At 45.0% G+C, this 23,876-nt stretch overlaps 1 protein-coding gene across 1 annotated transcript; it reads right to left on the reverse strand.

Annotated features, from left to right (window-relative positions):
• Nucleotides 1–495: 495 nt before the first annotated feature.
• LOC119400377 (signal recognition particle subunit SRP68) lies at nucleotides 496–23,660 on the reverse strand. The gene is made up of 10 exons (XM_037667394.2): nucleotides 23,455–23,660; nucleotides 16,738–16,804; nucleotides 15,257–15,512; nucleotides 14,177–14,293; nucleotides 13,332–13,544; nucleotides 12,577–12,786; nucleotides 3,708–3,920; nucleotides 3,210–3,425; nucleotides 1,398–1,523; nucleotides 496–847 (listed from the first exon to the last, which is right to left on the reverse strand). Exons 1-10 carry the CDS (start codon nucleotides 23,543–23,545, stop codon nucleotides 617–619), a joined length of 1,740 nt encoding a protein of 579 aa, XP_037523322.1. The 5' UTR covers nucleotides 23,546–23,660; the 3' UTR covers nucleotides 496–616.
• Nucleotides 23,661–23,876: the final 216 nt, after the last annotated feature.

Consider the following 23,876-nt stretch of genomic DNA (forward strand, 5'->3'; position numbering starts at 1 on the left):
CGGCACGAATAGAATCTTGTTAAGGAGATTCGCAAACACGGCGTTCGACATGCGTGCTACTTTTTGCTGCGCTTTATCGACTTCCTGCTTGTTACGGCAGTTGAGATACGTGTCGTCTGCAGCGAGTTCTGTCAGGCTGTTTCCCACTTCAGATGTAGTGGTGTAGAAGAGACGGTGGGAGGAACAATCGCTTGCTTAGCGAGGCGGTGGCGCCCTCTCTTGCGCGGCGCCGGAGTCAGCCGCATGTTTACGAAACATTTTTAGAGATTTTAAGTTAATTATTGCAATTACCTCTTGGTTATTTCTGTTAATTATATTATTTTAAACCTTGTTCTTTTGCATTAACCTGGTTTTGAGCATTGCTAGCCTTGTTTTGTTTTAGGCCTGTATTGAGCACTTGATTGCGAGCACGATCACGCCACATGAGATCTATGGATGGATGATGAGCCGGGCCCCTAAAGTGCTACGAACTTGAAACATTTCGTTTTGACACCCTGAAAGAAACAATGGCTTTGTTGTTTTATTCGGTTGGGCACAGTGCTTTTCAAACAAAGTGAAACATTGAAAGCGATGAAAGAAGCACACCGTGGACCTTGCAAACAAACACTGGGGCGGGCTATTTCTTCCATCCACCCAGCCATCCCTTGACGAAGCCTGTGAGGCCTTGGCCCTTCTTGGTGTCGACAACGTCGTCAAGCGACGGAAACTCGATGTGGTTGAGGGCGAGGTCGAAGAAGAGTGGTTTGCATGGAATGGGCTCGAATGGAGGCGGGAAGGCAGCGATGTTGGGCTTTGAGGTCGTCAGACTCTTGTCCTCGAGATAAGTGTCCAGGCGATCCACCAGTAACTGAAAAAGGAGTACCACAGTATTTAAGGACACACTGCCATGCATTTCAGCAATCCTAAAAGTCACTGTTTTTCTGTTTTTCTGAACTGTGCACAGCAAAAGCACTGCAGCGTGGTTTGTAGTAGCCAGGTTTTTGAGTTTTATTGTTAAAGGCAGATTGCTCTGTATACTGTACTTTGTGAATGAATGGTTTAAGCCTTCTACATTTTTTTTATTGACATGATGTGAGGAAATGCCGGCTACTACTTTGCTCTTGAAGGGATTGAACATACAACTCATGAATTTCTCATGGATGTCTAACATCCAGTAGACAAATATGAAGCATTTACAAGTACAGCGAATGCACCAGAAAAGAAGCGAGCAGTTAATGCAACATTGAAAAGAGCAACAGAGGCAATAAAAATATAGTCTTAACGATAACTGAGAATTTACATGCATGTTTTTAATTCTGTGGGTGGAATGTTCCATTAGACTATGCCTTAACACACGCAGAAAGCTGACTAGCTATACAGAACTCGCATTTAGGTGCAGTAAACCAACCGGTGCCCACCTGAATCTCCTTGTTGTCCTCGGGTGTGGGCGCTTCAGCCTCTGATCCAAGAATGCTCTGGGCATGCACCGAATAGACCTGGCCCTCCAGGATACTGTCCAGCTCCTTCAACGAAGCCACTGCCTCCTGCACAAGAGATGATGCGGTTGCTAGGTTGTTGAAGTCATTGTGCTATCACTCAGTCATAATTGTTTGGGTTTTATGATACAAAACGATGATGTGATTATGAGAGACACCGTAGTGGAAGGATCCGGAAATTTCGACCATCTGGGGTCCTTTAATGTGCACCTAAATCTAAGCACATGGGCCTCTAGCATTTCGCCTCTATCGAAATGCAGCTGCCGCGGCCGGGATACAATCCCGCGACCTTCGGGTCACCAATTGAGCACCATAACCACTAGACCACTATCACTCCCATGTCCACGCTCCGATGTTCTTGAAATGTGAAAAGAAAAAAAAATTACATCCATTTTAACCGTAATGTGAGGAAACAAGAAAAGCCCACAGGAATCCGCAACAGCCATACGGATCTCTGTAAAATCTGTAATACGTATGTCCATTACAAATTACGGAATCCGTATGAAAATTATGGATATTTCTGGAATCCGTAATTTTTACATGGATTTCTGTGAAATCCGCATAGAAGTCTTTCTTTGTAGCCTTGTGCTGCAGACAAGTGGATGACCAAGGTTTCGTTTCATGAACCTGCCTTCCATGCTTCCACACGTTATAAGAAATGCTCTTGAATTGCAGTTATGCACCAGATTTACACTTACGACTGTTGGATTTAAGAAATCTTCCACAATGAGCACGTTGAAATGGTAGAAAATTGAGAAGGGTGCAAGGGCGAATGGATATAAATGGTTACATGCTGTACCTGAAACACATTCCAACAAAAAAGTGGACAGAACTTCTGGAAGCTTGCATAAACATTCTCACTTCCATTGTTCCAGATGCAGCCTTGAAGAAGACAAAACTGCTTGTCGAACAGGTACGCCAACGATGATAAACATCAAAAGTGCTTTGCGTGTTTACATATCTCAATGAAAACCTGGTTTTCGTTAAGCTTGTGTCAAAACAAAGAAACGAGCCCTCAAAAATTCCCTTTCTTCATACATATCTCAATGTATTATTAGCTCTTGAATGCTAGAGCATCAAAAGCTTGAAGTTTCACACTATTAGAGTTGCAGAGGCCATAAGGACAAACACTACAGTGCTCTGTCTACTTGTCCTTTTATTGAGGCTGTGTTTTCTTGGAGCAAGAAGGATAAGCTAGTGTGAAATACTTACTTGTTAGTTGCAACCATATGAAGAAACGGAAAATCTTTGCTGCTTAACATTGTCTGTTTCTTCATGTGAATGCATCATTCTTTACGTGTGCTTTACAAGTATGATTTAAAGATGCCCCACCAAAACATGCAAGTACATTGACAATCCCGATCCCAGCACTTCGAGTGGCACTGGCTAACACTCCCGGGGATTACACGTGCAGAAATACTCAACAAACTAGACAGGGAAGCGCCTTGCGTCGTAGCTTGAATGGCAGAGCATCAGACGCATAATTCGAAGGTTGTTGGTTCGGATCCCACTGATGGAATGGGTGATTTTTCAACCACTTTGTTCCATTTAATTTACGTAATAATTACTGCACTACAGAAAGACAACAACTAATGTCCCCTATGCCTTTCTTGGCCTAATTGTCGGTTGGATTCATTTGGTTACCTAACAAAGAAACGATTGCCTCGAGAATAATTCACTTCGCTCGTTAATCCTGAGCCTTAGTAACACATACACTGCTTGCAATGGACTAACCTTGCTCAGGTGAGAGGAGACAGCAAGGGCTTGCTGGACGTAGTCTCGACCACGTCGGTACAGCGCCATAGCTTCGGGGTAGCGACCCGCCGCAGCCAGTGCCTGCCCAATGTGGCGCACTCGGTGTGCCTTGTACAGCAGCAACTCCGCCTGGACCTGCTCCGCAAAGTCCGTGCCCTCTTCCACGCCCGGAAGCTGCAGCATCTCGCCCAGACACTGCAACAACAGCGGAGAAAAACGACACTATAATTAGGCCGTGACCTACAGTTGCTGTTCCGAAGCAGCTTTCAAAAATCGGCAGGCACTTCACAAAAGTGTTGCAAGTTCAGTGAATCTCTCAGTCCATACCCTTGCATGCTGATGTCATAACGTTGCATGCAAAGGACACTGATCATTTGGATTTCACGGAATCGAAAATAGTGTCAGGCTTGACGTTGAATTACTATTGTACCGAGAAAACAAACACATGCTTCACGATGCATGGTCGCACAGACTCACCTGGACAATGATCTCGTAGGGCCGGACGAGGTCCTGGGGCTTCTTGGGGCCGGACTCGTTCTGCTCCAACTGTCGGATGAGCAGGAGGTTGCGCTCGACCGTGGTGCGTTGGCGCAAGTAGGACAGGTACGAGTGCAGCAGCTGCAGCGCGGACACTGGACCCTTGCCCTGTTGACCACCGCCCCCTTCGGCACGCAGCTCCTCGCGCAGAAGCTGGTCCCACAAGATGGAGAAAAGTGAGACTTCAAGATTGTGATGCCATCGAATGCGCATCAAGCAAAGTGACCTTCGCATTCACAAAGACTGCTCACAAATGATGTCACTTGATCTTGCTGCAGTAACAATATGGAAACTAAACATGGCGGAAAGATCAAGCGCCGACCAATTGTTAAAAATGCACACACAAAGACAAAAATGTTTCGGTCCCACTAAAAGTAATTTTTAAAAAGAAGGCAGATTAAAGCTTATCTTTTACCGTCACCAATGATTGCCTCAGCTCGCGCTTAGGGACATGTGGTGTCGCATAGGATACCTTGCGCTGATGGTAGACACGTGTACATTAGTGAAGCAGGCAATTTCAAAATAAGATTAAAGCACAAGAACAATGTCAACATAAAACACGTGGCAACAAACATTGGCTGAACATGCAGTTTCCACGGGTCCATCATCATCGTCACCAGAGTATGTATATATATATTTTCGATTTTATTCGTGTTAAGATGTTCGTGAAGTGGGCTAAAAATTTCAATTTTTTTATTAGTATTCATAGACTCGCCAACTAAAGGTTAAAGCAGGATTTTATTTTTAGCTTCTCACATCTCTATACTAACGCGCTATCGGCGCTATCCATATCGGCATTAGCATCACCAACTTTGGCATGGCGTTCGCGGCGTTGTTCGGTTTGTGCAGTTCAGCCAGCCATTTGCTGTAGTTTTCTGCACTGTTCGATGACCTTCGTGCTAGCTTGTTTTCTACACGGCGTTCACGTTTTGGCAAGATGGGCAAGTACCTGAATAGCTACACTGCTGGCTATAAGTTGAAGGTGATCGCACATGCTCTCGAGCATGGGAAACGTGCCGCCGGCAGAAAATTCAACGTTGACGAGAAGTGTGTTCGACGTTGGTGTGCTCAAAAAGAAGCCTTGCGAAACACCAACAGCACTAAGCGCGCTTTCCGAGGAGAGCAGTGCAAGTTTCCCGATTTGGAAGAAGACTTGCTCCGCTATGTGACTGAAGTGCGGAATGATGGTCTTGCACTCACAACGGAGATGCTGCGTGTGAAGGGACTAGCCTTGGCGACTGTACTTGGGTGGATCCTATCTGCGTGGAGCTCGGTGTCGACGAACATTGTGTCCCGAAGTTTTAAAGTCGCCGGGATATCTAACAGCTTGGATGGCACGGAAGATGACTGCTTGTGGAGTGACGGTGCTTCGCAGCACACCATCTCATCTCGGACTCCAAGTCTGAGGACTCGCTGAGTGACGACGATTGAGCACGTATGTCGCAAGAAAGGTCGTATACTGCAATAAACACTCTTCGTTCGCTAACTGGTGCGTTTTTACTTAAAAGAAAAAAATGTCGCGTGTATGGGCCGCAACCTAAAAATTGGCCCTCATTTCTTGAAAAAAAAGTGCGGCCCTTACACGCGTTTATACGGTATGTGAGTTGGCGCTGGTTGACGAATGGTTGGCGCTTGATTTTTCCTCCATGAACTTTTCCGACCCAGACGGGTTTCCATCGAACCCTGGACTTCAGGAAACTAAACATATTGTAGTAGTAGCGTAAGACTGCTGACCCGAAGGTTATGGGATCGAATACCAACCGCGGCGGCCACATTTTCGATAAAGGCGAAAATCCTGCTGGAGGCCCGTGTACTTAGATTTAGGTGCACATCAAGGAACCACAGGTACCGTATTTATTCGAATATAGGTCGACCTTTTCTTCCCAAAAATGTTGCCCATAATCAGCTATTGACCTATATTCGTGACCAAAGAATCTCGACCTATATTCGCGATCAAAGCGACCAAAAGCACCGCACCTATGGCGTTCAACTGCCGCGCCTGCTGTTCTTCAAGCAGTTCTTGCTACATACGCACATTATATACCATAAAATCTGGTATAAAAACTGTACCCGTTCGCCTTTTCCGACTAAGTAACTAAGAAAAAAAAAGTTGTTTGTGCAATAGCTGCACACCGCCTTTTCAAAGCCCCCGCGAAATGCAGCCGCTCCGCCATGTTTACGCTGGAACCCGTGATTTCCCTAGGTAGGCCGTGAAGTCCCTAGCCCCCTAGCCGTGCTGCCTGCCGACGCGCAGCCGCACTGGCACTGGCCTAAGGCCTCGCTCTTTGTTGTTTGATCTGACCAGTGTTGCCATTTTAGCGATTTTGTCGCTAGATTTAGCGACTTTGTACCCTATTTAGCGACCGACTTTACTAATTTAGCGACCAGCGACTTTTTTAGCGGAATGTTTTGAGTTTTGGCGAAATTTAGCGTCTTGAGCTTTTTGAAATAATTTTGGCATTTCGAAGTGGTAAACTCTTACCGCCCTAAACTAATAATAAAAGAAACCTGTTTTTTACTAAATACACCAGAGGGCATCATACGCTGATGGGCTATAAAATCAAAAGCGGGGGTGCTGGGGTCATACAGTTGGCGCTAAGTCGCTCTGCGAGCTGAGCGTGTCCCTCTCGGAAAGGATGAAGGGGGAACGGAATGTGCCGGCTTTTAGCAGTCATGTCGTGTGTCAGTGTTGCTGAGCCGTGGCCCCCAACAAGACTTCCTTTTTTTTTCCAATCCGGAGTCACGAGGCGGCGGGTTGAAAATGGTGGGTGGGGGGGGAGGGGGCGCAGGGGAGCAAAGAAAGGGAGCGTGAGTACTTTTGTCGATGCATCGGGACAGCCGAACGAAAATTACCGAGTGAATTTAATTCGGCTAGCACGGCAGGACACCGAGTACCAGACAAACGCGTAAAACATGAGTAGATCGAAAGAGCATACTTAACCCATTCAACGATGCAGCGTTGGCTACAACTTTTTTTTTTATAGAACTATCATAGTCGTCACAGTTTTGATAACAGATCCTAGTTCTCATCTTAGGGCTCTTAAACACAGTTAGACTTCAAATTGACTTGAAATGTGTTTAACTATAACAGAGTTATAGCTTTTAGAATGTTAGCGATATTTTAGCGACATTTTCGAAAACTCTAGCGACTATTTAGCGACTTTCCGACTTTGGTTTAGCGCCACGTGTAAAAAAAAGATGGCAACACTGGATCTGACGTGACGGTTCGCATTTGCAAATGCGCGGTTGCGACGGTGTCACGTCGGTAGAGCTACACAGCTGACTTCAAGCGTCAAGTGATACTTTTTGCCGAGAATTCCAGCAATTGTGCCGCTCAGCGTGAGTTCGACGTAAAAGTTGATTAGGGGTTGGCGGAAGCAGCGGGACCGACTGTTCGCGTGCAATGGATAGCGTCGTGCTTTTCGCGGCCCAGCAACTGACAGGCTCTTGAAAAAAAACTGAGGCTCCAGGCGTCAAGGAGGCCCTGCAGAAGGCCAACAGACCTGGTCGTCATACCGCTAGGTATGACGTCCCAGCTACATTAAGGACCGGGTGGCGAAGAGTTACAAAGAGTGGCTTGAAGGAGGATGCTGCAATGACACCGACGGGACGCCGCGGGAAGGGCTTCCCTCAATGAAGTTGCGACGTGGGTGAAGGACGCGCGGAAAGACTTGCCAGCGGAAATTATCGTGACTGGCTTTAAAAAGTGCTGCATTTCCAACGCAATCGATGGCAGCGAAGTCGACGTCATTTGGGATGCCTGCGAAGAATCCGACAACCTTCCTTGCACATCTGACGAACATGACACTCCCGGCAGCGACTAGGGCGCTAAGTTAATTGTAAATAAAGGTGTGCTATGTTTCAATTTTCCTGTTTCTAAAAAACATGGGTCGACCTATTTTCGAATATTTTTTTTTTATTTCTCGTAGAGTGCTATAAGTAGGGGTCGACCTATATTCGTGCCCGACCTATTTTCGAATATAGTCGAAATTTTCGGAGCCCTCCACTATGGCATCCCTCATAATCATATCGTGGTTTTGAGATGTTAAACCCCAACAATTATATTATGTTATATAAGAAAGGCTTCCTATATAAACGCATACACGTGCATGTGCATAAAAAAACAGAAAACGGGGCCAGTTAGGCAAGATACATGTGTCGTCGCCCTCAAATTCTTAACAATTTCATTTAAGCATCACAGAGTGTAACTGATGTTTGACTCGCGCATCCATGACCAATGGTTTGGATATGACGAGCCTCTAACAGTTCATGCGTGGTTTTGTTTTTGCTTCTGCCTAGGATCCTGACTTTCCTTCTTCCGTTTCCTTTCTTTTTTGAGCTTTGTGCTACTACAATATGTTTAGTAAGTGCCAAATTGCCTAAGAAGTAGTTATTCTGAAGAACAATATGAAAGAACAGTGGTCAGCATTGTATTCCCTAACTGTGCCAACTAACATTTAAACTTTTGTGCTCGTGCACATCTCACCTCATTCACCAGGTATCAGCACCATATTTATGCAGTACACTTCTGTGTGAATGGTTAATTAATGCGGTTTTATATCGAAAAGCCGCAACTTTTAAAAAACTTATCTCCTATTTTTTATTTCTTTTCTATGAGTGAAGCCTTAAACCAAAGTGGGGGGGGGGGTGCAGTAATCTCTTGATAACTTCAGCCACTTGGGTGCCTTTAAGATGCCCAGAAATCTCGGTGCATTAACGTTTTCACTAGGGGTTTGCGAATATTCAAAATTTCGAATATTTTTCGAATAGTGTTTGCTATTCGATTCGATTCGCACTGGAATTTCACTATTCGAACTATTTGAACTTCCCAAAAACAAAGAGAGTCAACGTCTGACTGAAAGTGACCCCTTCAGATTTTCAATATGCTTCACCTCATCCAGGGCTGGGCAAAGATACTTTGAAATTGTATCGCGATACGATACAAGATACTCAGGCAAGAAGTATTTGAGATACGGATATAAGATACTCCAACACGGATTGTATCCAATACGATACATTCCAATTGTATCTTAAGATACTTCGATACACTCTCAGATTTTTTAATATACAACTATACAATGCAGCCTTAAACCCCCATGCACATAAATGTTTGCTTGAAACTTTATTAACTGCGACCAATTGTGTTTCATTTGAATGAAAACTGTGTTAGTATCTCAAAAGTTTTGTAATTCTTGTTTAAGGTATACCTGTTTCATTCCGAAACAACTTCCTGGCGTTGTTCTAGCTGCTTAACATGACAGCTCTTTATGCATTTCGCTGATAGCGGTTCTTGCTTGTAGCTTTTGTAACTGATGGGAGCTAGTCGCTGCTCTGCTTGCTGACCAGCACGTGGGTTGTCAACTAACCATATGAACTTCAATAAGAAGCCTCCGCACGATGGTGCAATACCGCTGTGGAGTTCAACTTTGTCGGTAAACATATCACAGTTTTCGCAATTACAGATCACTGGACAGGTGTACGTCACCAAGAACATGTGCAGCGCAGAAACATTTCAGACGTATTTTACAGCTGCGCAAAGCGCTGCAGGACACCGCCGCTATTCACGTTATTGACACTTATAGATCCGATTTCCTGGCGATTAGCAACAGTAAAAGGATTCAGGGAAGCCTAAACAACGGGAACAAATATAGCTAAGTAAAATAGAAAAGCGGTTCCGTATCAAACACAGCGAATGAGTATAGAAGCACGATACAGGAGGCACCCCCAAGGGCTAATAATAATTGTTGCGTTTTACGTCGAAAAACCACCATATGATTATGAAAGACGCTGTATGGAGGGCTCCGGAAATTTTGACCACCTGGGCTTCTAAAAGCTGCATATAAGCACACGGGCCTCTACCATTTGCCATCCATCGTAATCCAGCTACCGCGACCTTCAGGCCAGCAGTCAAGTGCCATGAGCACTGGACCAGCGCGGCGGGTAACCCCTAATAGCCTATGGAAAGTGGCGTAAAACGACTCTTTGGGACGCTCATGAGAAAAACGGAGCATTTGGTGTAACAGCGTTTCTCGAATATCTTTGCAAATGTATTTAAGATGGCGCCTAATAATTTAAGTTATTATAATGCAAACTCAATTTTGCTAATTTACTTAGCAGTAAGCAGAAGTATCATTACTGTATTCTACAGGCGCGACCGGATTATTATATATTTGTTCTCAACATCACCTTTACATAACAGTAAATTGAAGTGGAATATAAGTATGCAAACTTATATTCCACTTGAAGAAGAACAGCAGCAGAAATGACGCAGACGGTTAGAACTACAGGAATAAAGCAGAGAGCTCACATTGCCAGCACGTTAAATGCATATCGCAGTAAGCAGACCGGCAGAAAAACAATATAAAGACATATGTAATGTATGGGATGAAAAAGGACAGCCAAGAAATAATTTCTGCTAACAATCAAATTATCATTCTGAAAACTCTTTGAATAAAAGAAAAATAGACGTACGCCAAGATAGCGTCTGTTAGGTGAATGCTTGCTCTGTTAAATCCGGTATCGGTACCCTTGGTGCTATAGCTCTTAAAATTTTATTTGCATATACGTCAATCTCCTTGCATGTAATGCAAACTCACATTCACGAGATCCTTCAAATCGCCGAAGTGTGAAAGCCACGAGAGGCAAAGCAACCCGCCATTCTTTCATTCTTCTGACTTCGTAACGAAGCACCACACAAAAGGAACTTCGATAATGACTTTACAGCGGCATCAGCATGTGTGCGGAAGAATCCGCACGCATTGTAGTACGCGGCACAGAAGAGTGGCTAAGTTCCAAGTGTCATGGCACTGACAAAACTAAAAAAAAAACGGTTAAACAAAAATTCAGCTGGGCGCAGACATTCGCGCGCTTGTCTGTCGAGACGACGCGAGCGCCCCCTCGTAACCCTGCTTAACCAATCTAGAGGGACGCTCAGAGGTTATCGCCTATCCTCGCTGGAAAACACTTGCGGAGATAAAATAATGTCACTGCCTTTAGTTTTATTCCGTAGACTTAGTGGCAGCAGTATCAGCTTGAGGAGGTCGAGCTCAGCCAACATTTATTGCTTCGCGCGGTGGTGGTGCGATCGCAGTATATTGTATCTTAAGATACACGATACATTCTTCAATCTATCGGAAATACAGATACAGATACTTGTTTTGCGAGACGTATCGCGATACAAATACAGGATACCCAAAAAGTATCTAAGATAGTATCGAAGATACATGTATCTTCGATACTGCCCAGCACTGACCCCTTCACACCTCGGTATTGCGGCAGAGCTGCCTTTCAAGCTCTGTTACGGTCAAACTTAGCCGAGACACAGTCAACGTCCGATTGGAAGTGGTCCCTAGATTTTCAATATGCTTCACTTCATCACACCCCCATATAGCGGCAAAGCTGCCTTTCAAGCTCCGTTACGGTCGAACTTAGCCGAGACACAGTCAACGTCCGATTGGAAGTGGTCCGTAAATTTTCAATATGCTTCACCTCATTACACCGCCGTATTGCGGCAAAGCTGCCTTTCAAGCTCCGTTACGGGAGGAGGAGAGGCTGAGGAAATGGCATCTTTGCCTATCACGTGTAAAGTGTTGTTGGCAACACTTTGGTTGCACCAAATCATGTACATAAAATAGAATTCGGCCTCTACATTGCCTCATTCTTGATAAGAAAACTATGAAACACCGCCCCGCCAGTGCTTCATCAACCTAGCGAAAAAAAACACTTTCATGTTGCTACCTTATAAGAATATGCTTAGGAATCCTCTCTAACTTTTTTTTCTGCAATTTCGCTTCGAAGTATTTGAAATATATTCTAGAAATATTCGAGAAATATTAAAAAAATATTCTATTCGATTCGCACTCACACTTCAATGTTCGAATTCGCTTCGCACCCAAAATTTTGCTATTGGCACAGCTCTAGTTTTCACACCAACCCACGATTTATACGTGGCTGTTGTGGCCAAACATTGAAGAAAATCAAGCCCTGTCATAACAAAAACACATCTGACATACCGGTACCTCTTTTACTTTGTTATACCATCCAGCATCCATTTTTAGCACACATGCCAATATCGACGTGAATATTTCTTTTCAGGCATTTTACATATAATTCAATATATCTTTGTTTAGTATATCACAGTATGGCCGTATCTACCTGTCACGTGATTCTGTTAACTCTTTGAGATGCTTTGTACACTTTTTTGTACAGGTTTCTTTGCTAGTTGTGTCGAATAGTGGCTAAGAAAGCGCAGTAAAATGAGGTTTGGGTGAATCAAACCTCCTGCGTAATAAATGTGGCTTCATTTAACTTCATTTTGCAGTGTACTGTTGTACTTGATACTTTGTTGAAGGCACTACCATGTTCGAGGTGTCGTTCGATGTGCTGCTTTCCGCAAGCCACGTAAAAACTATTATTTTTATTTGCCCGAAATGAATATAACCGAAAATGAAATTGCACTATATTTCTGGCCAGAGATTTGATTCCATTTGTGCAAGAAACGGAACATCGATGGCTTCCGTATAAACAGATACTTAATTACAATTTAATTAAGATTAATAACTGCAAAACACGCAAATCACTGTATTATAATATTACTATTATTGCAATAGAATATTGAGTGCCCTGAAATAATGTGCAAGTTTGACGCATTTACAGTCAGTGCTTCATATGTCATGCCTAAAAGAGTTATGGATGAGAAAAAAGATAAGCAGAACGATACCCAGTACTGGATAAAATCCCATCAAAGGTAACAACCCTGCACAGAATTTTGACACAGCTTATCACGCACCAAAGCGGAACACTGTCTTACCTGTAGGGCATCCTTGCAGTCAAAGAGTAGCCGCTCGTGCACGGCAATCTTGGCTTCAATGTCAGGCGCCTGTGCCAGTTCACGGGGCGCCTCCTGCGCGGCCAGCAAGAACAGGCGCACCTTCTCGTGACGCACGGGCACTGTGCGGCCTAGCCACGTCACCTCCGACAGGCTGCTCGCCTGCTTCTCGCGTGCCTGCTCGATCAGGTGCTGCAGGAAAGAAACGAGCAGATGCCACTAAGTTAGTAACCTTCCAAGCAAATCAAGGCTGAAGTACAACGCTTTGTGTGTTCTTTGTGTCTCTGACAAGGCGGGGAGTGTGGAACACTCGCCGCCTGGGCTACAAGCGCGGATAACTTGCCGCCTGGGCTACGAGCGGCGCTGGCTAACTAACACTCCCAGGGATTATGTGCACCGAAATACCTAACGAAGTGGATGGGAAAGCGTGTTCCGCTGTAGCTCAATTCGTATAGCATTGGGCGCGTAATTCCAAGGTTGCGAGTTTGGATCCCACCGGCGGAAGGGGTGATTTTACGTACATTTCAACTCATTTCAATTTACACCACAATTCATACGCTACAGTTGAAGAAAACAATTAACATCCTCTATGCTTTCCTTGGACTGATTGTTCGATTCATTTGGTTGTGTCCTCGTTGTATGTACACCTAATCGTTTGCATGTTTGCCCGCGCTGGTACCGGCTTCTTTGTGCACTGCTTGCTTCTCCAACAACATACCAAAAGCAGGTCCACTCACGTCCAGCTCGTTTCCCATGGTGACGTTGCCCTGGAGCCGCATGCGCTTCAGGTCCGAGATGGCCGTCTCGTCGCCGATGTTGTATGCGCAGTAGCGCAGGCTTGGGCTCAGCTCGTCAACCCGCTGCTGGTAGAGGGCGCGCGGCACTTCTCCGAGGGCCTGAGCCAACTTCTCGTAGATGGTCTGCGCCTTGCTGAAGCTTTCCATGGCTTCCTGCAGAGTGGGAAAAGCAGAGTGAATGACACCTGGTGTTTACATCTCACACATCATAACACGCAGCTGCAGATAACCTGCGATATACCCAGTGCATCATATAAGCTGTGGCCTGTTTGATACCTCAATACAACAATTTAAGCAGTAAGGAACAACTGCACAGCCCAGGGTTCTCTCAAACATGTGGCCTGCAGACATATCGCTAGCAGCCCGGCCCACACATGATCATCTCCGTGCCATATTTTAAAAAACTTTCTAAATAAGTATGTTCATAAGCTACTCAGACGTGACAGGTCACCCCATGCAATCACCATGTGTTGATACATAACCATGGAATGAAAACTCTGTATTTCAGAATCGGCGTCTGGATTTCAGTCATTCTGGAGGTCAGTATCGATATCTTTCGCAAAACCGACATCAAATGCCCTTCAGAATTGTACATCATTTGGCAGTTTACATACTAAAACAAGACAAAGCTATGTTCCCATTATTCAAGCTTGACATAATATAACTACATAGGTCACAGGGGTGCTGGGAAAACTCCAGAGTACGCCAAATGGCCAGCCTTAAAACCCGAATTACAGCTCAAACACATAGTGTGAGCACTAGTCGTTGGTGTGTGGAGCTCTCACCTTCCACTGCTGCAGTTCAGTGTGGAGGGTTCCCTCGAGATAAGCACAGTAGGCCTGAGCTTCCAGCTTGCAACGAGCATCGCAACGTGTTGATGCTGTGCACAGCACTTCCAAGGCCTGCATTTGAAAAAGCACCGACATGAGAAGGAGCAGAGGTTCTTAAAGGGGCAGTGACAAGAACTTTAGTTTTCATATTCTTGCTTGAAATATAAGCACTGGTGTCGAGAACCTTAAAATGAGTATCATGGTGCCTTTGAATGCGTTGAATATGTCTTTAAGGGCGAGTCTCAGATACCCTGCTTCAAATACATATTTCTTTATTTTTGGGTAGATTTTTATGAAACTGTTGCACCTTATGTATTTTTATGCCTTGATTTCAAGTATACAGTCATTTTTCTAGTACAGCTTGCTGTTTTTGAAATATTAAATATTCCATGTACATTGTTAGGAGCAAGATTTATTTATATATTGTGAGAGTTATAAAGCAAATCAGCATATGACAATAACCTGGAATGAATACTGTATTCAGTAAAACAAGAATGGATGTTCTAGGCCCATTTGGACAAAAGTTATGGTATGTCGAACATTCCCAGCTTGATCCCAGTTTGGCCCAGCTTGACATCAGTCACTTGCAGATATTCAACATGCAATAACTTCTGTTCAAATGGGTCAGTGGATGATTGCATGATTTGAACATCGTGAACTGCATAGTAGTTATCATGGCGTGCCCACGCCATGACATGTTGTGGCTCGGGCAAGTGAGCCGGGCACAACATTTATACACTGGCTGTTGACGCGGATAAAGGAAACAAAACTCTAAAGTGCTCAAGGTCATGACGTGTGCCGACGTATGGATGTAGCCTCTTGCCCCCTTGACATCCCCCCCCCATTTTTCCCCCGTGTAGCTTTCAGCACGCTCATGGTGACAACAGGAGAGAGAAAGCACTTAGAGCAAGTGACAAATACATGTAACTCGCACTTTACGAATTCTAAGAATTTTTGTGGCAGACAATTAGTGAGACAATAAACACTGACAGTGAGGCCAACTGATGATTACAGCACAGCCCAGCACACAGTCACCTGCGCATGCTTGACAGCCTTGCGCAGACGTCCAAACAGGTGGAACCGCTTGCGCGGCTCCGTGTTGGCCTCCTGACGCAGCTGCATGGCGTGCGCCCACGCCCGCTCACACTGGACGACGATCATGAGCAAGTAGCGGGCGTCGCCACCCCCGAGAAGCTCATCGGTCACCTCGCGTCCCTGGTACCGGTGCTTGTTGCCTTGCAGAAAGTGCAGCGACTTGCGCAGACGGCGAAGACGTCTGCTACAGTAGCCCCTGAAGGAAAAGAATTTGTCCAAATTTAAGATGCAAACCAAGGTGAAAAAGTTAGGAAGACAGGAAAGAGCATCAAGGATCAAGCATGAATCAGCTGTACTCGGTTACAACCTAAAAAAAAATGTCAGGTCCACCCACAGCCATCACTTCCCCTCCCACAGAGAATTGGCATAAGTGCTCCATCCAATAGCGCTTACTCATTTTCGTGACTTCAAGCACTTCTTGCGTGTTTCAGATGGCTGAATTTCCCATACAGATGCACTTTTATGTTGCTAGTTTTAGGTCGGAAACTTGAACATGCAGGTAAATTTCCTCAGGGACTCGGACATAGCTGCTTTGCGAAACTTAATGTTCAAGTGGTAACGACGAACTTTAACTCTTAATATGTGTAGTATCTACATTAGCCGAGAAAAAGTACTTAGAGTTTGAGCAGAAACCAGCTGGCACGACTGTCTTTCACAGGTGAAGGGCAAGCATGCTGCGGTTCTGTCGGCAGAGCTGCCATTTTTTCTTAGCTTGTAACCGGGTTTAGCTCAACATGTTTCAACAAGAATTGAACTGTGCTCAGATAGCTTGTGAACACTGACCTAAGCAGTGTGCTTGATTGGGCTGGTTGGCACATAGTAGATGAAGAATAATGATGAAGAAGAAGAACAAGGAATAATGAAGAAGGTGATGAACACTTACCTAAAACTTGTAAACAGGAAGCAGGTAAAAGCACCAAGAATATGCTAAAAGTAATATATACATCTCCCCTAACTGCCCACATAATATGGGAGTGGCATCACTGAGTTTCTAATGGCTTTACTTGGGCTAAGTGTTCCTTAGATGCACCTAGCTTTTGATCTTTATAAAATGCCATGCAAAACAGTTATAGTCATTAATGTCCATGCTATGCTTTGCGTGTTCAACTGCCTGGCTTCAACAAGAAACGGATATTTTGGGTCAGTGCCAATGCTTTAATATAAGAACGTGCTTCCTGCGAAGGCAGAAACTATCATTATTGGCCAACAACTTCGAACATGGCAAGATAATCAAGGAGCATTGTGGTATTTGCTAATTAAGTTAAAGTGGACAAAGATGATTGGGCAAGTTCATCAAAGGAGTTGGCATAACCTGTTTACGCCACTACATATAGCTTCTTAAACATTTTGTGCTTAAGAAGTCATATGCAGTCAGTAAGCTGCTCACATCAACAACAAAACACACAGTGCAAGTCCAGTACCTGTAGCGCTGGTAGTCTCCGTGCCTGAGGCCATGCTTCTGCTGAGCGTCCTTTATTATCTGCAGGACTGCAAAACAAAAAGCTAAGGAAAGTTGCATTTCTTAAGTTTTCAATCCAGTTCTCGTTCAGTCCATCTATGTTGCATCCCCGCAGCTACTGAGAATTTAAGGGCATGATAATAGGAAACATTGTGTTGATATTTGAAGAGCATATACTCGAATCCTAGCTACAGCTTACTAGGATGACAAGTGTCAGTGCATACTTGCTGTACAACAGTAATAGAAAACACCGTGTAGATATTTGCAGAGTCGCATACGAGAATGTCCTAGCTACAACTTACTAGGGTGCCAAGTGTCTGTGCACACTTGCTGTCGGTGTCACAAGTGAATCTGACCTCTGGCAACAAATTCCGTGAAGCATAGAGTTTCCTACAATACTTACTAGAGGGAACTCTGGCGCTAGTGTCTATGGGAGCTGCAACGCATGACGCTTCAGCCAGCATAGGAATGATGGGTAGTACACAAATTTGTCTAAACTTCGTTCTTTCGGCTCCGTTTGGCTCCGCGTCGGCTGCATCCGCTTTGTCGCAAAACGAAGTTCAGCAAAAGTCAGCAATTCCACTTCACCACTTTAACTTTTTTAGGCTAACCAAATCAAACCTGGTCACGAAGTTCACAACGGTCTATTCTTTTATCCGAAACAAACGCCAAAACACAGCAATAAACAAAGCCACAAGTACGTTTGAAGCCGCAAGCACGAAGACTAGGCAAATTTGTGTACTACCCATCATTCCCATGGTTAGAGTGATCTAGAATAGGGGGAGTGTCCAAAGCGCCGCGCGAATGCATGGGAGGAGCGAGGGCCTTTTGCGGTGAACTTCCGCGCCGCGGCGCTGCCGTGCCGGACCCGTGGGCTTTCTCCGCGGCGGAAGCCGCGCCAAAGCGGCGAGCGTCTGCTACGCGCGTGATATTTTGGCCGCTATTTGCTAAAATTGTGGAAATTTGGGCAACATTTAATACTGCGTCACTGCAACATAATACTGCAGCGACTCATCACACAGAGAGCGCGTTTGGGTGTTGTGAAACGGGGTTTTTGTATATATCCTTGCAGCTGGTTTGTCACCGCATTGGTCCACACTTCCGCGGCTGTTTGAGGAACACATCCTGCGCTCACATCATCGTGAGAAAAGGCGCTTAGCTTACTTTCGTGTGGAATGATGAACGTAAACCTGCTGCAGGAGAGAATAAACTGGAGATAACCAGGAGAACGTAGCACATGCACATAGTAACTAGCTCATGCATGCTAACGCGTTTGCACCCTTCATATCCTATCTTTTATTTCGTGCATTCGATTTGTTTTACAAGGCTGCCTCCGGCGCTCTGCTGTTTCAAGCCATTTCATGCGAAGCCGAATGTGTCAGTCGGCGTGGCCGCGGCACCAAAAGTAAAAAATTACTCGTGTAACTCGCGTCTCGTTCACATGGTATACACGAAAATTGGCACGGAGGGGCACAAATGTACGTATGCCCAACACGACCGATAGGTCATATGCATCATTAACTTGACATGCTTGCCATTTGCGTAACGACTAACAGTAATAATATGGTGTATGGCGCGCAAACCCGCTTTTAGCCAGAAATAATTCTGACGATGTGGTCTGACGATTTTGGAACTTGTGCATCTTGGCAGCGCAGTGGAACGGACACAAGAGAAAGGAACACGTAGACAGGACGGGCGCTAGACATCAACTGAGAAGGGTACCCGTAGAAGGGTACCCGAAGGGCACCCGTATTTTGCGCAGCTTTGCTGCTCAGCAAGCGCGCGAAATCTACGAAGCATACTGTATAAGCACGGCCGCAGATCGAGCGGCCGTGGTATAAGTTTAGAAGCTGACAAGTGCGTGAGTACGCCTCATTGGCGTTGCATACAAAAGAGATAGAGTATCTGAAGCGACATTGCAGATATCAGTGTTAGTAACTACGTCTGCACCTTTTTGAATGTTGTGCGCATGTCTGTACAATTTCATCGTTTTTGTGTTAATTCTCAGTTCATGTTTAGCGCCCGTCCTGTCTACGTGTTCCTTTCTCTTGTGTTCGTTCCACTGCGCTGCCAAGATGCACAAGTTCCACACCCACCAACTAGCCCAAATTTCCGCGTTGAATAGTCTGACGATTTGTTTCCATCAGGTTATAAAAAACGTGGTGGTCACCAATATCGATGTCAACATGTTAGACTTACCCATGCATATTGAAGAACTGACCGCGTAGGTAAAATGTATGCGAAAAAAATTACATGAAAAAAAAAACCTGGTCGCTTATGCATTCGCCTGAGATGACTCGAAAACGAAAGCCATCTTTTTCGTCAGTCGATGCATTGAACCTCCCTCGCCCTTCTCCGAAAGCTTTCTGCACATAACGTGGTTTCGGACTGCCCACAGGATCGAAGGCATTGCAAGCTTTCTGCACCTCACCTGCTTTACATTGCCTACATAGGGGGCCGATCACGGAGGCAATGGACAGCGACCATGTCATGTGATGGCGTCATCATATGACGTCACGTTGAATGACGTCATAGTGACGTCACAAGTTCTGTCGACGTCATCGCGTGATGATTTTGTGCATCACTCGTGTTGGCTACGCGGGACGCCGACGGTGTTTGATGAGGCACCTAAGGCTTTAGCGTTAAAAAAAAGACAAACCAAAGAAAATGAAACGATAACAGTGCAACATCGTGTATGCCTCATTTCTTGTTACAACCGATCGCCCGAAAACAAACGTGATTCTCAGTTCAGAGCAGCTGATTGCACGCACCTGCGGGACAAAAGAGGCTTGCTTTACCCGTCTGGTCATCTCTTTATATTTATTCAAGAGATCAGCAGACTCGCTATTTAAGTACTCCGGAGCTTCAGCACGAAATTGTGGTAGACGCTATATTGAGGTCATCAGGAAAAAGCGGGAAATTACGGTCGGGTGCCCTGTGGGCGCACACTCAACTGCCGTAGAAACAATTGTATTTTATGCCACTACTCGTCCACATCTTTTCGTAAAGTCTGTGAACCGGGCGAACGCTAACCTCCGAGAACCGTGAAAACATCTGAAGTTGAGAATGATTGGTTTGAAACTGTTTTCATTTCGTGGCTTGAAGCAATGCACGCATCTCGCGCGAACGTTTCATAATGACTTTCAGCGATACAATGTAACATGCGATAATATATATATATATACCGTATTTTCGTTCAGGCAGCTTGTACAGCAAGAATGGGGGCATTTGCAACTTTGTTTCATGATACCTGGATATTTGTAAAGCATTTTCTATATTACGCCTTTTATGCAAAAACTTGCGGAATAAGGTTAGTTTACCTGGCATTGCTTTTCTTTGAAATGTTTGCACACGGTGAGCTGTACGCTACCTCAGAAGCAAAAATAAGCCAACAGCATTGCGGTCGTATAGCCGTCTCTATTATTTTTATCTTTTCTTTTTGTTTCCCTTGCGTCTTCCCGGTGTGCTCCGTACATAATAAAGAGCTTGTGGAGGCTAATGAAATGTCAAATAAAGCGGTGTGCATATGGCTAGCAAACCAGTGGCGACTATGAGTAAAAAGCTCGTGAACTCACTGCGCGCAAGTATTTCAGCGGACTGCGCGTGCAATTTACTTTTCTTAATAGGACATGTTAACTAGCGAAAAAAGACGTGGACGAGAAGAAGGAATACAGGACAACGCTAGACTTCAACTAAACTTTATTACACATAACATTCAGGTATATATAGACAACTTGGCGAGCGCAGTGAAAACATCTGTTATGTTATGTGTAATGTTATGTGTAAATGTTATGTGTAATAAAGTTTAGTTGAAGTCTAGCGTTGTCCTGTATTCCTTCTTCTCGTCCACGTCTTTTTTCGCTAGTTAACATGTCCTATTATTCACGTTACCAACTAGCCCAACTTTCCGCCTTAAATGTATTACTTTTCTTATAACTCTTAATTCGTGCATGCGTGATGCTATTGCCCGATTACTCTTGCGAATAGGGCTTTTTTTTCGTTCTTTGCTTGTGCGTGTCTGTTTTGCGCGTTTTTACACACGCACCAACGTTCTCGAACTCTGTGACCGGAACTAGGCCACGCTGATGCCGCTTGACACATGATTTTTTTTTGCATTCTGTTGTTCCCCAGCACTAACACAACACTTAAAGATGGATAAGCTTCATTCCGCACCGCATTATAAAAGTTAAGTAGGCTTCAAGTGGCCTGTGTGGAAACGCGGCGCAAGAAACTACAGCGCGTAGCAGACGCCCCTCGCTTTCCGCGCGCTTCCCGAGCGCGGAAAGCCCACGGGTCCGGCGCAGCAGCGGCGCGGCGCGGGAGTTCACGGCAAAAGGCCCACGCGGGAGCCGGCGCTTTGGACACTCCCCCTATTCAAGGTCACTCTACCAGTCATGGGCACGTTACCAGTAAAAAGTAACAGTGTTACAGTTACAGTTACCTAAGCCAAAAAAGTAACTCTGTTACAGTTACAGTTACAGAGTTTCTGAAAGTAACTTGTTACAGTTACAGTTACAGAGTTTCTGAAAGTAACTTGTTACAGTTACTGTGCAAAAGTAACGTCATTACTTTTCCGTTACTGTATAAAATAATAGATCACAAATCAAATTATAGAATTTATTTAATAAGGGTTGCACGTCGTAAAACCCTAGACGAAGGAAACATAAAAGGGGGCCCAACACCAGCAATCACTTTGAACGCCTCTTACATGAAGTGGAAAACGTGGTTGATGTACTGGAACGATGGCAGTATATCCTAAGAGGTTTATTAACTATACCCAGAAGCGCATGCGAAGAGCAGCGGGGAGTGCATCACGAGTGGTTACGACGTCCATTGTGTCTGCTCCATATGTTTAAGGTGTGTCAGACTCTGTTCGGAGAGCTTCCGGTCCGCTGGGCATATAAACCATTTTTAAGTCCCGTTATTATACCTTAGAACATGACAACGTGTGTTCACGAAATCCTAAGACTGCACACCTGCGGATGATCATGGCGGTATCTAAAAGTGCGATGCGGGGATCGGCGAAACAGGCACGAAATGATCAACGGGGCCTAAAGAACTCAAGCGGAATGTCGCTAAAGCAACCCATGCAACGCGTTCTAAGACCGAGCTTGTTGAGCACTGCTGGATGACAGGTCATAGCTTTGACCTAAACAATGCGACGACGCCGGTTTGTGAACGAAGGTGGGGGAAAAGAAACTCCTGGAATCGTGGTTCATTCGCCGCGGCTTGCAAAAACAGCCACGGCCCCCCACTGGACATTTACAAGGACATGTGTGACTAGTGGACTGGTTGACCTCGGCTCATTTTTTTTTTGTTTGTTTTTTAGGATGCCACCTCCATTGGAGGTGAAACGTCTGTCATTTTGTTAATAATTGTCGCATTAAGTCGGAGTAAACATTTTACAACCAGTTACAAAGAAGTTTTAAAATATCGCTTCGCTAGTTCACGGAATTTCTGGCCTTAGCCGTTTCGCGTTCTGCTGTTTTCTAGCCACCTGTCAAACACGATTAGCTCGGAGCCTCAGACGAGGGAGACTATAAACATGGCATCCTAATGCTCCTCCACCTGTACACCAAGAACATAGCTAGATGCTCAAGTGACGAAAAGGATATATATGCTGAAAAAAAAAAAAACGGACGCGAACTTAGCAGGCTGTTCAGTTGAACCACGATTGATTTACATGTTGCGTTAATGACAGACCTCCAAACTCGGTCTTCTGCAGGGAAGATAATACGCTTAGTCGCCTCCTCTCCTAAACTGCGAGGGGAGCCCTATTCTGGAAAGTTGAGGGGTGGAGAGGATATATGGTGAAGAAGAAAGTTCGAAAAAGTGTTGCTGTTGGATAATTTTTCATAAAGTCAGAAGTAACTGTAACGGTATTTTCCGTTACAGTTACTGCGAAAAAAGTAACAGTGTTAAAGTTACAAGTTCCTCTAACATAAAAGTAACTAGTTACAGTTACAAGTTACTGAAAAAAGTAGCTAGTTACCGGTAACGCGTTACTAGTAACTAGTTACTGCCCAAGACTGCACTCTACCCATGGTAGCTGAACGATCGCAGCGCCAGAGTCCCCTCTAGTTAATTTTAGGAAACTCTGTGCCGTGAAGACTGTTACGACAGCGGCTCGGTGTAAATTGCCGGCCAGTTATTACTAACGCTAGGTATAGTCCCGCAATAATAAGTGCAGTTAAGTGCACCTGTTAACACCCAAAAAGAGCCAATTTCTAATTTTGTAACCAGTTTCCGAGCATAAACATATTACTCGTTCGAATGTGAGGGAGCAATCGATCAGTTTGCACGTCTGGCGATACCACGGTCCGCGATCGAAACCGGCCCATGCGGCAAATCGGTCGCGTTCTGTAACACGACGAATTCAAGGCGCCGGAAAGCCAATCTATCTAACCGAAACTGCTTTTACATCGATAACCACAGCGGCAACATATGGCCCGTACGGTGCCGTAGGTAAGCATCGTTGAGCGCTCAGATTCCAGGTCGATTTTTAAAGCTATCCCCACGCAAACAAGCACGCTCTAAGAAGCCGCCGCAAGACCACAGATCTAACGCTATCTTCTACACGTAATCTCGATATTTAAGCCGCGTATTTCGTGCCACGTTGAGGTTTCACACCGGTGCTAATGCCTGTCACGTCGACGTAGTAGCCGGCATTCAAGGATACTTTCGAGTGTCAGTACGGTCTTTGGGGGCTCCTCAGCGGACTTGATATCGCCGGCTTGGTCTCCCGGCGCTTTTTCGACTTCGGCGGGCATGGTGTCGGCGCTCCTAGAACTTCAGCAACGAACAAACTTGCCGTATTTTAGGACGTACACACAGAGCCAAGAGGAAGTGGAACGGCCTGTGTGACATGGTAGCCCTGTCGTATCGAGCGCACGAACACATCAAAGAGGGTTGTGGTTTACTTTACAAGTTCGCCGCTAGGTGAGCATAGCTGTTGCATGATCATAACGTCAGAAGAGCAGTTTTAGTCAGCTCAATATTCCGGCTATTTCAATTTCCACCAAACCTCTTAATTGCTAAAAAGTATGCAAAGGCGGGCTGGTTTCGCTTTATTGTCGCATTGTCGCAAGCGCGGAAAATTTG

Source organism: Rhipicephalus sanguineus, chromosome 7 (genome assembly GCF_013339695.2).
Source record: "Rhipicephalus sanguineus isolate Rsan-2018 chromosome 7, BIME_Rsan_1.4, whole genome shotgun sequence".
Taxonomy (NCBI): domain Eukaryota; kingdom Metazoa; phylum Arthropoda; class Arachnida; order Ixodida; family Ixodidae; genus Rhipicephalus; species Rhipicephalus sanguineus.

Coding starts and splice junctions, on each gene's coding strand:
- LOC119400377 (XM_037667394.2), bottom strand. CDS start 23,545: ATGCCCGCCGAAGTCGAAAAAGCGCCGGGAGACCAAGCCGGCGATATC. Junction 16,805..23,454: donor GACCGTACTGACACTCGAAA/GTATCCTTGAAT, acceptor TTTGTTTTGCAG/TCCTGCAGATAATAAAGGAC. Junction 15,513..16,737: donor GGAGACTACCAGCGCTACAG/GTACTGGACTTG, acceptor CTTTTCCTTCAG/GGGCTACTGTAGCAGACGTC.